Below are 11,807 nucleotides of genomic sequence, written 5' to 3'. Positions count from 1 at the left end.
CCAGAATATTCTTGAAATTTAATTTCTCTTTCAAGAGTATCGATTAGTGGATATGATTTGAACTTTCATTATCCTTCTGTGAATCTTTTGAAAGATAATAAAGTTATTGGTTTTGAAAATTTGAATAAAAATTTATATAAACTTGAGCTAGACCCCACATTTGAATGTAATGTATTAACTTTTCATGATAAAGAAATTGGCACTAAGCGATGTATTATCAATGAGAACTCATCAAGTCTTTGGCACAAGAGATTAGGACACATCTCTATTGATAGAGTCAAAAGGTTGGTTAATGATGGAGTTCTAAAAGCTCTTGATTTTTCTTACCTTGGGACTTGTATGGACTGCATAAAGGGTAATCATACCAACAAATAAAGTAAAGGTGCCAAAAGGAGTTCTCAATTATTTGAGATCACATACAGACATATGTGGACCTTTTCCTATCCTTTGCTTGAATAATGAGAGGTATTTCATCTCGTTTATTGATGACTATTCAAGATATTTGTATCTATATTTTCTGTATAACAAATCAGAAGCACTTGATGCTTTTAAAGTTTACAAAACAGAAGTAGAGAAACAAACTGGTGCTCAGATCAAAATTGTAAGATTTGATAGGGGTGAAAAATATTATGGTAGGTACACAGATAAGGGACAAGTTAAGGGTCCATTTGCTGAGTTCCTTGAAAGTGAAGGTATAATTGCTTAATATACCATGCCAGGAACACGACAACAAATTGGTGTGGCAAAAAGAAGGAACCGTACATTAATGGATATGATAAGAAGCATGATTAGCATATCAAGTTTACCTTTATCCTTATGGAGTGAAGTCTTAAACACCACTATGTATATTTTAAATAGGGTTCCATCCAAGGCTGTTCCCAAGACACCTTTTGAGTTATGGAAATGAAGGAAACCTAGTTTAAATCATTTACACGTTTGGGCATGTCCAACTAAAGTGAGAGTTTATAACCCACAATTAAAGAAGTTGGATGAAAGAACAATAAGCGGCTATTTTATAGGCTATGCGGTTAACTCTAAGGGATTTAGGCTTTATTGTCCTTCTCATTATCCTTAAATTGTCGAAGCTAGAAACGCTAAATTTCTTGAGGAGCATGAAGAGAGTGGGAGTGGTTTGACTCAAAGGATAGAATTGAAAGAAATAAGGGAACCACCTGTGGTACCTTTATATATTGGGAACTTGAATGTTGCTCAGAAAAATTCTCATGAATTATCTGAACAATAACAAGTTCATGAGCCACCACCACTTGAGGAGCCACATGAAGATCAATCCGCTTTACCTAAACCCACTGAAGAAGTGTCTGAACCAATGAGAGTGAGAAAATCCTCAAGAATTCGAAAATCAGCAACTTCTAGCGACTATGTTGTATATCTCCAAGAGTCTGATTATGATATTGGACTAAAAGATGATCCATGCTCGTTTTCACAAGCCATGAGTGGAGAAAACTCCAAACTTTCGTATGATTCCATGATAGAAGAATTAGAATCTATAGCTAAAAATAAAGTTTGGGATCTCGTCGAATTACTAAAGGGATCCTCTACCATAGATTCCAAGTGGGTCTTTAAAACTAAAAGAGACTCATCGGGTAATATCGAACTATATAAAGCCAGACTTGTAGCCAAGGGTTTTACCCAAAGGGAAGGCATTGATTACCATGAAACCTTCTCTCCAGTATCAAAGAAGGATTCATTGAGAATAATCATGGCATTAGTAGCTCATTTTGATTTAGAGTTATATCAAATGGATGTGAAAACAACTTTCCTGATAGAGATCTTGAAGAGGAAGTATACATGAGTCAGCCTTAAGAATTTTGTGATAAGGACAAAAGTCACCTTGTTTGCAAGTTGAATAAATCCATTTATGGGCTAAAGCAGGCTTCCCACCAATGGTATATTAAATTTCATAATGTTGTTTCTTCATTTGGATTTACGGAGAACATCATTGATCAGTGTATATACCTTAAGATAAGTGGGAGCAAATATATTTTTCTAGTCCTATATGTGGATGATATTTTGCTTGCAAGTAGTGATTTGGGATTGTTGCACGAGACTAAACAGTTCCTTATCCAGAATTTTGAGATCAAGGATATGGGTGAAGCCTCTTATGCCATTGACATAGAGATTCATAGAGACAGATCCCAAAGATTACTTGGACTGTCTCAAAAGGCCTACATTGAAAGAATTCTGGAAAGATTCGGGATGAAGAACTGTTCACCTATAGCAGCACTCATAATTAAAGGTGATAAATTCTCATTGAATCAATGTCTACCAAATGAATTGGAAAAGGAGAAAATGAAAGACATTCCCTATGCTTCCCTTGTTGGGAGCCTTATGTATGCACAGGTCTGTACTAGACCTGATATTGCTTTTGCGGTAGAAATGCTTGGCAGATATCAAAGTAACCCTAGTCTTGACCATTGAAAAGCTCGTAAAAGGGTCTTGAGATATTTCCAAGGAACCAAGGATTTTAAACTCACATACAAATGCTCTGACTCATTGGAGGTAATTGGATATTCAGACTCTGATCTGGGTGGATGCAAAGACACTGTAAATCTACTTCAGGATACATTTTCCTTTTTGCTGGAGGTACTGTGTCTTGGAGAAGTGTCATGCAGACCATTGTTGCAACATCCACAATGGAAGCTGAATTTATAACATGCTATGAAGCTACATCACAGGCGTTATGGTTGAAAAACTTTATTTCCGGCCTTAGGATTGTCGATTCCATTTCAAGGCCATTGAGAATCTTTTGTGACAATTCAACTGCAGTTTTCTTTTCTAAGAATAATAAAAGTGGCAGCCGAAGCAAGTACATCGACATAAAGTACTTGATGATTAGAGACTATGTGAAGAAGCAAGATGTGAATTTTGAGCATTTTAGTACTACTTTGATTATTGCTGATCTTACGACTAAAGGTCTGCCGGCTAATATTTTCCAGGATCATGTAACTCATATGGGGCTTAGTAGCTCAATTTAGTCTTGCTTTGCTCTCTAACAGTTTGTCTAAACATTATGTTTATTTTGATATACATGACAGTGCACACTTTTGATTTTTCATGTATTATTTATGATCATTGGATCAATAAAATTGGACTCTGAATGACTTATATTAAGTTCATTCATAAAGTTGTTAGATAATTTGATAGAATATATTGTGCATTGTAATACATGGAAGGAAGTGTTTGTTTAAAAGCATGACCGTCATGATTCGTGTAATAATATATTCTAGTTAAAGTGAATGTTGCATAACTTTTAATTGAGTGATAAAGTTTATGGTCATATTATATGTTTATTTCTCATAAAGAATTATCTAATTTTAATATGGTCCAAGTGGGTGAATGTTAGAAATTACCATCTCTTCTAGAGACTTCTAGTGTGACCCACATATAAGGTAATAAATTATTTACCTTGTCTCCTAAAGAAAATAATATATTAGATAATATTCTGTAGTTATGCATATATGGTAGTTTCTTTGATTGAAAGAAATTACCATATATTAGGAGTCCCTAAGGTAATTAAAATTTATGGAGAAGTCCCTACGGTAATTATAATTTATGGAGAAGTCCCTAAGGCTAAATTATTTGCTTAAGAGTCTCTAGCCTACCTATAAATACGTCACTGACTCCATCAGTCTGGCATCCTACGATAGGCACAGGCTAGAAGACTCCTTATATTTTCTCTCAAGATTCTTCGAAGGAATTCCCCGCATCACTTGAACAACCATGGTTGATGGTACGTTCCTATTAATATTCCGATGTGTTGGCTCTGTGTTTGTATTCGAATTTTCAACACGTTCAACTATTCCCTCCGTTTACTTTTACTTGGCATGTTTTGACTTTTCATGCCCCTTAAGAAATAATAAATAAAGTGCATAATTTACCATGATACCCATATTAATTGATGCATATTTTATTAGATTTGAGAAAATAATTTGAAATGAGTAATAAATACTGTGGGTATAACAAGAAAAAAATTGTCTTCTCTTGATATGCGTAAAGTGACAAGTAAAAATGGAAATTTATTTTTAATATACATATCAAGTAAAAGTGAACCGCGAGAGTAATTAGTAAGGTACGGATAAATGAGCTAAAGTCTATTTTCTGTTCACTATCCCTTCTCTCTTTGTTCCCCTCTCCCTATCCCATCGACCATGGATATATTTTTTGTACTTCTCTAACTTTTGCAAGAACAACATTGCCAAATGGAACATCTGTTAGCAATAGAGAATTAGGAAACATATCCATGTTCAATTCCCCTTTTCTCCTCCTTCATCTTATCAATATAAAGCTAAGTCAAGAGTAAAACAATAGTAACCTCATCTTGAAGTAAGATGTAACCACCCGAAACGTTCATGACCACAATGGCTTGAATAATTTTCAGTTTGGCTCTAATTGAACACTTGTTGCAAATATTACATTCACAGTTGGATTTCCTGCTCTCTTTTTAATGAACAAAAAGGAGGGGTTGTTATAGTCTCTACCTTTTCCCTTCATCTCCAAGGGGACGTGTACAACCCAAAACAGGAAACCAGATATGTATGCAGGGGTGGCTTAAAGGTGAGGCCTAGGCTCCGAAAATTTTTTGGGACCCCAAAAAATTTTAGGAATAGATTTTCTGATGCTGCTTTGGCTTAGACAATATTGAAATTCGTATAGCACAAAATCGTTATTAAGTAAGATAGAAAAATTGTCTATCTTTTAACAATAAAAATATTTTACAATTTTGAATTAAACTACTCACGTTTTCATATTATTCAATAATATTTTTTACAATAAGATTCAAGGTAATGTATTGCAAACATATGACTAACATCTTCATAACTTAAATTAACTCTCTCCAAAATATATTTAATATTACTATCAAATATTTGTTGTGAAATTACAGACTTCATTTTTTGTAAAAATATTCTATATGCTATAATTAAAACAAAAGGGCATCTTATTCAAATTTGGATTTAGGATATTAAATTCGTTGAGTCGCCAGTGTATGTCTGCAAAGCAAGTACAATATTTATAATCTCCAGGCCAATATATGTAATAGAAAACCACGACGAGATAACACCAATAAGCAGAAAACTTAAAATCTTTTGACACCACCACAAGTTCTTAATGAAAGATGCAATAAAAGATTGCCATAAAAACAGATCAGAAACCAATTACAAAGTCTGTTTTCTCTTCTTTATCGAACACTTGTTGCACATATTACATTCACAACCGGCTTTCCTCCTCTCTTTCAAAAGTCTAAAATGAAAGAAATCTATATATATATATATATATATATATATATAAAAGAGAGCCAAAGAATGCTAACATGACACCTCTCTTTAGCCTAGAAATCTATTTATCTTTTTTCTTATTTTTTTGCCTTTTTTTGCTTCTTGGGCTTTTAAACAACCACAATAAAGAGAAGAAAAAAAAAAACACCGATTCAAATCTCACATATCAACCGTGCATTAAAAGACATAATTAAGAAGGATCACACAACCGTTATTTTGGGGAAGTTTAACAATTAGTCAAAACCCAAGCGTCACCTTCATTAATCCTCTCAATTACAGTCCCTCTTCTTTAAGTTGTCTTTCTCTCAAGTATTTTCTCATTAATCTTTCTCTCCCCGATTGACTTTTCTTGCGGATCTGTAGAACTTGATATGAGTTTGTTTTTCGTTATAGATACTACGTCTTTCTCTCCCCGAATGACTTTTCTTGTTGATCTGCCGAACTTGATATGAGTTTGTTTTTTGTTATAGGTACTGCGTTTATTTGTCGCTGCATTAGAGTTAGAGTTGAGATGAATGCTGATTTCTTCAATTGTAAGTTTTCCTGAACCTTTTTAATTACAACTTTACATCTTCTCTTTCCCCTGCCAAATAGGAGTATTATTTTTGAAATATTAGATTTGCTATGCCTTCTAAGGATAACAAGTTTCTATAATATTTTTACAATAGTGGACTTGCTATGCCTTCTCATGATAACATATTTCTCTGAATATAAAAATTATGAGCTTTTATGATCCTTTTCAATTCTAACTTTATCTTACAATGTTGGAATTGCTTTGTATTTTCAGGATTAACGTGTTTCTCTATATATACTCAATTGCTAAATCTGAACAAGATACAGTCGGATCGAAAGAGAAAAAAGCTCTCTTTTGAGGCTGAGGACCGAGATGATGACAATCAATACCGGGAGAAGAAATGCCACTGCTAAAAAGTTTTTGGTTACAATTATCTCATGAATCAATATTAGGATTATAATTAGCCTCTTTCTGTTAATAATATATTGGATATCAGCAAATAGATTTTTTGAGAGATTTGAGGAAATAGTAGAAATTGAAATTTCGCCTCTGTTTCCATCTATTTGCTTCTCCTGTTCAACTTCATTTCTACATTGTTCCTCATGTATCAAGTTTCATTCTTTTCAATATTTTTATTATTTATTTATTGTAGTCAAATCTCAGTTCATTAAACCTTTTAATTTAAGCACATTTTTCACAAAATAAGACCATCTTGGCTAGCCTCATGTGAATCTTGCTTGCCAACTTGACTTCCTTCTTCTTTTCATCCTCAAACCCAAAACTCTGTTATATCGTTGAGTAAAAACACAGGTATTAGAATTTATCAGGAGCAGAAAAAAGATAAAAGGACAAAGAAGAATCGGAAAAGGACAAGCAAAAAGTAAGAGTTTATTCCTATACATAGCTAATAATTTACTTGTTGGAAATAGTTTCTATGTTGTCTTTTTTTTAATTTTTTCATCATTCTTTTTTATCTTGGGAACCTTATCACTGTCAGGGGTGGATCTACATTGTAAATTGGGGTTCGCGTGAATCCATGATCTTCCCAGCAAATTAGTTTTTCCACGTATATAATTTAAAGAAAGGGTTTAATATTAACTTTGGGAACCCATGCTGTATAAAGCTAAGTGGTTCACTGGTTGTCCGTTCTTTTACTTTCCCAACAACAAGGGATCGACCTCTTGTGATTTTCTCATCCTGTTGTTCTTTATTTGTTTTTTTGTTTTTTTTTTCATTTGTTTTTTCCCCCTATAATCTATTAGTCTTCCTACTCCCAATTTATGCTAACCTCGATCTTAATTGTAATCTCTCAATTAATTTTCTCTTTACCCTTTTTGTTTTTTACTGAATATTAAATTACACAATAACTTGTTTGAATATTTTTGTTTCAATAAAATTATTAGACTTTTGCCTATAATATTTTATTACAACATATAGTTTATTTTGTAAGTAATTCACATATATAGAATTAGTCATATGTTAAGATTTTTTTGTGTGTCTTTTTGCACTAAAATTTACACAAGTTTTAAATTTTACGATATTTAATTGTTATTAGCATTTTATTTTTCCTCTTTGTTTTGAATTTTGATGGTAAGAGCTGAATGGTTTAAGAAGTGTATATGTTATCTCTTTAAATAATATTTAAAATTGACAATAAGTCTTAAAACACTAAATGTTTCCATATCAATTGACACTACCAAAAAAAAAAGAAAAAAAATTAACACTATTTACAAGTATTAAATTTTGTTAAAGCCGGTAGTGCACCCACGAACTTAAAAACCTGGATCCGCCTCTGATTGTTTAAGAGTATGAAAATGTTCCCAAATTTTGTGTGCTCTATTCATAAATTTGTGATTACAATTTGATCAATGAGCAAAACCTTTATGGTAATCTTCTATATCAATTAGATTATTATTTCTATTTGATTCCATAATGTGATATTTTTTTAATGCATTTTTCTAGATCTTTCTCTGTATTGTTCTATTATTGCAAAAAAGTTGTTGAGTACTTGAGTATGTGAAAGGTTTGTTTTTGTTGTTTGGTCTTTGTGTATAGGAAGCACATATTTTGCTTTAGTTTGTTCTCTTTTCTTTTTTTTGGTTCAAAAAAAATACCATATCAAAAGGTTGATAACCATAGTGAAGGTGCAAGATTCTCCAATAGTTTTATCAAGAATATCTTCTTACCTTTAATATATGTTGCTAATTAATACTTCTATTTATATGGATAGTTTATATTGTTGGAGTTTTAATATGAATATTTTTATTATCTTTATACTGTATCATTGTTTTTTTCTTTTAATTAATGTATTAGATATTAGATTTACCTTCATAACTCACACTTTTTTTATCTTCTACTCTTTATAATATTCGTAATGCTTCCATACTTTAATCTCAATAACTCCCAAATATTGTAGTTTTCTACTGTTTAATCTGTTTTGGAATATAAAGATAGAGGGTTGAGTTGTTCTGATATAGTTAAAAGGAACAAAACAATTGGGAGAGTTTGTCGGGAGGGCCAAAACATTTTTTTTACAGATTTTTTTTAATTTTATTGATATTGTAGTGTATTATTGTTAATGTGAAATTAGTTATATGTAGTGTATCTAATTAATTAGAAAAAATATTTATATTTGTGATTTAATCTACCTTTAAAATTAATTTTTGTATGCATATATGAAAGTTATTCTTCTACAAAAAAAATCAATGAAGTATTTTAAAAAAAAATTATAATGATCGCGCGAAGCTCACTAGTAATGTTATAAAGGAGGAGTTAGTAGTCTCTGGTTTTTCCCTCAGCTTCTAGGGGACACGTACAACCCAAAACTGGAAACGATGTATGTAAAGCAAGTGCAATATTTATAATCTCAAGGGGAATATATGTAAAAGAAACCACAAAGAGATAACACCAGTAAGCAGAAAGCTTAAAAAAATTCACCACCACAAGTTCTTAAGGAAATATCCATTAAAAGATTGTCATAGAAACATATAAGAAACCAACTACGAAGTTCTCAAAGCTGAAGAAAAATGAAATTGTCTAAATACTAGTTGGTAGTAACATCTTGTCACCAGCTCATATCCCACAACAAAGGCATCACTCCATCTGTGTAAAAAAAAAAAAAAGCAACCAAAATAGTTTATCAGGAAAACATTCTAAATAAGCATGTTCAACACGTACAATAATCAGAAGTAAAGAGAAGGCTGCCAAATGGCTCTGATCTATAGTACCAGAACCTATTTGATTGGATTTAAAGAACCGAATTTGAGCACAACTTTAGTTGAAGGGGGAAAGTTAAGTTACTGAATATAGTACCTTCTGCCGTTTTGCTTGTGCAACATCATTTTGTTGAGGAGAAGTCCCGACATCTTCATTGGCAAGCTGCACAAACAACATGCTTAGACTCGACTGCAAGCATAATGGAAGGAAGTAAACTTAAGTTTTGTAATAATACCCTCTGCCGTTTTGCATCTGATGGGCTTTGCGCACAATCATTTAGTTGACAAGAGGTCCCCACATCTTCGTTAGCAGGCTACACACACATAGATTAATCTTAGAATTAAAGTCGAGGGCTACACGGAATGCAAAGTCTATGCAGGCCGTGTAAGTATAGAGCAAAAGATAGCGAAAAGTTACACTTACTTCATCAGTTGATTCATGAACTTTTTTAGATCCAGAAAATACACCTTTCCCTGCATTCTCAGTGATATCTTTAGTTGCTCCAGGTGTAGCAGTTTCTTCTACATGGAGTTCAACACTGAGGAATTAGAAACTTCTCAAAATTTGTAAGAACATGATATATTTATGTTCTCAAAATTTTCAAGACCATATGTTATAGGCAAAGGTATACTCTATACATGCTAATTTCAAATTTGGGATACGCCCAAAAGTGGATTCAGAATTTGAAGGGTTTGAGTTTGGAGTGGGCTCAAATTTTGTTATATGTACTTATTTCGTGAACTTTGAAACACATATATAGGTTTTGAGCCAAAGTTACTGAGTTTAGACGAATCTGTAACTTAAGCACTACATCCACCTTGGATACGCCTCAATCTCGTCTATCTTTCTCTTCCTCCTATCGAGTAACACACCCCATACAAAAGAAAAACAAAATAATTAGTATAAGATGTAGAATTCCTAATTAATTACCATCGGTGTCTTTTGGCTGTTCTTTAGCCAATACTGTCTCCTCAAAAGAGCCGTCTTGATCCTTTCCGGATTTGCCTTCATTTTCTACATCAGATCTTTGATTCTGTATCTTCTTCTTACGATCATGTTCTTTCCCTTTCAAACCGAACATATACTGTAGAATTATACAAAAAGCAAGTTCAACGAATTATATATCCAAATTTGAGAATTCATTCCGGCAGAGAGTAAAATCTTCCCTCTATAGTACTGATGGGTTCAAAGTTGGAAAACAAATTATAATGAGCTCAAATCCATGTGGGGACAAATAAACAAGCATATGCTGATCGTGTTACTAGAATTAAAGTTAATTAGCAATGATCTAATTTCAGAATCAATAAAAAATTATTGCAGACATGAGCTAGTATGTATCTCAGCATAAAGTAGTAACATTTGCTAGGTCAAATCAATCATATTTATATGAAAAACACAAGTGACTAAAAGGGAAAGAAATCGAATGACAAAATTAGATTTGGGAAGAATCAAACTCACCAAAATCCAATCACTGTCTTTCATTGTAAGAAAAATCACGAGCAAAAATCAGTGTCTCCTCTTGGCGGGTCAGCTGTTCCCTAGACAATTCAAAACAAATCAGTTCAAGCAGATATATATGGGAAGAAATAGTTGATGTTCATTATATCATAAGAGATCATTAAGAGTTCATATTTAAACGCATAAGCTATCATACCATATTAAGATATTAAGATCAACACAGCTAACAATTAAGTAACATTTAGTAAAACAAGAAAAGAAATGATGAATGTTAGTACAACCATGATGATTTTTTTTGGTTTAACCACTAGGATTCACTGACTCGACTAATTCACATTCGTGCTCCATGTGACCAATTTAAGGGGAGCAGAAACAAGGGTAAAGGAAATGTAAAAATCAAAAACAAAGACTTGACTTGAGGAATGCTAGAAATCAAAACTTTAAAAACACCAAAACAAAATTGAGAAAGAAATCAAGAATACTCTTATAAATCTGATGCTTTATCAAAACCTGGACGAGTTTCAGATAAATCCCACAAAAATTCATCACTCAAATCACTAAAATACAATTAAGATCACTGGGTTCTTCTTTAGTTAGAAATGTAACGCCTATAGAGATAGAATGGTTGAATGTGAACTCACCTTTTTGCAATATTGGTTTGTTGAGCATTGTCTTTACTTGAAACTTTATTTATACAAACTGAATGAAGGCTCCACTTTGACTCCCTCTAATCTATTTTGGATTCTGCACTATCTGGCACTACTCTATTTTGAATCAATAAATTCAGTGAACTTTACTTTGTTGTATAAATGAAATTACAAAACTATTTTTATACTATTAAAGTCGTTGAAGTTTACTTGTTGTATCAGTAAAGTCACAAATTTATGTTTTGTATCATTAAAATAATTATACTTATAAGTGTCAATTTCTTAAAACGTATTCATTAAAAAGTCAATTTTACACGTACGTTAATTAAAACATATTTGGCTTGTCATAATCATATTTTAAACTATAAACAATTTAAAAGAATATTAAAAATAAGAAAGTTTGGAACTCAAAATTTTTTATTCAATTTTCAGTTTCAACCGGCTAAATGGGGTGTGTGTGTGTGTATATATATATATATATATATATATATATATATATATATATATATAATTTGTACATTTGCTCCATCTTTAGTTTAGTTAATTATATTTGTATATTTGAACATTTATTAATGTAATTTGCGTTTGCCATGAATAAAGGAAAAGAATAAAATTATTTCTTTTCCTATACCACCTATTCATTTAATTGCCTCTCCTGTGTGAGCTTTTTCCTTTTTA

At 32.0% G+C, this 11,807-nt stretch overlaps 1 protein-coding gene across 1 annotated transcript; it reads right to left on the bottom strand.

Annotated features, from left to right (window-relative positions):
• Nucleotides 1–8,731: 8,731 nt before the first annotated feature.
• Nucleotides 8,732–10,566, bottom strand: LOC107825284 (uncharacterized). The gene is made up of 6 exons (XM_016652117.2): nucleotides 10,483–10,566; nucleotides 9,955–10,108; nucleotides 9,448–9,545; nucleotides 9,260–9,337; nucleotides 9,121–9,186; nucleotides 8,732–8,910 (listed from the first exon to the last, which is right to left on the bottom strand). The coding sequence occupies exons 1-6, from the start codon at nucleotides 10,504–10,506 to the stop codon at nucleotides 8,902–8,904; spliced, it is 429 nt and encodes a 142-aa protein (XP_016507603.1). The 5' UTR covers nucleotides 10,507–10,566; the 3' UTR covers nucleotides 8,732–8,901.
• Between the last annotated feature and the right edge of the window lie 1,241 nt (nucleotides 10,567–11,807).

Source organism: Nicotiana tabacum, chromosome 9, assembly GCF_000715075.1.
Source record: "Nicotiana tabacum cultivar K326 chromosome 9, ASM71507v2, whole genome shotgun sequence".
Taxonomy (NCBI): Eukaryota; Viridiplantae; Streptophyta; class Magnoliopsida; order Solanales; family Solanaceae; genus Nicotiana; species Nicotiana tabacum.
Note: the sequence above shows the minus strand (reverse complement) of the source record. Positions and strands in the feature narration are given on the sequence as shown.

What these genes read in the sequence shown, in the direction of transcription:
- LOC107825284 (XM_016652117.2), bottom strand. Translation starts at nt 10,506, where the DNA reads ATGAAAGACAGTGATTGGATTTTG. An exon ending in TTCATGAATCAACTGATGAA is followed by an intron (nt 9,338 to 9,447) that starts GTAAGTGTAACT and finishes ATGTGTGTGTAG; the next exon opens with CCTGCTAACGAAGATGTGGG. An exon ending in CAGATGCAAAACGGCAGAGG is followed by an intron (nt 9,187 to 9,259) that starts GTATTATTACAA and finishes TTGTTTGTGCAG; the next exon opens with CTTGCCAATGAAGATGTCGG.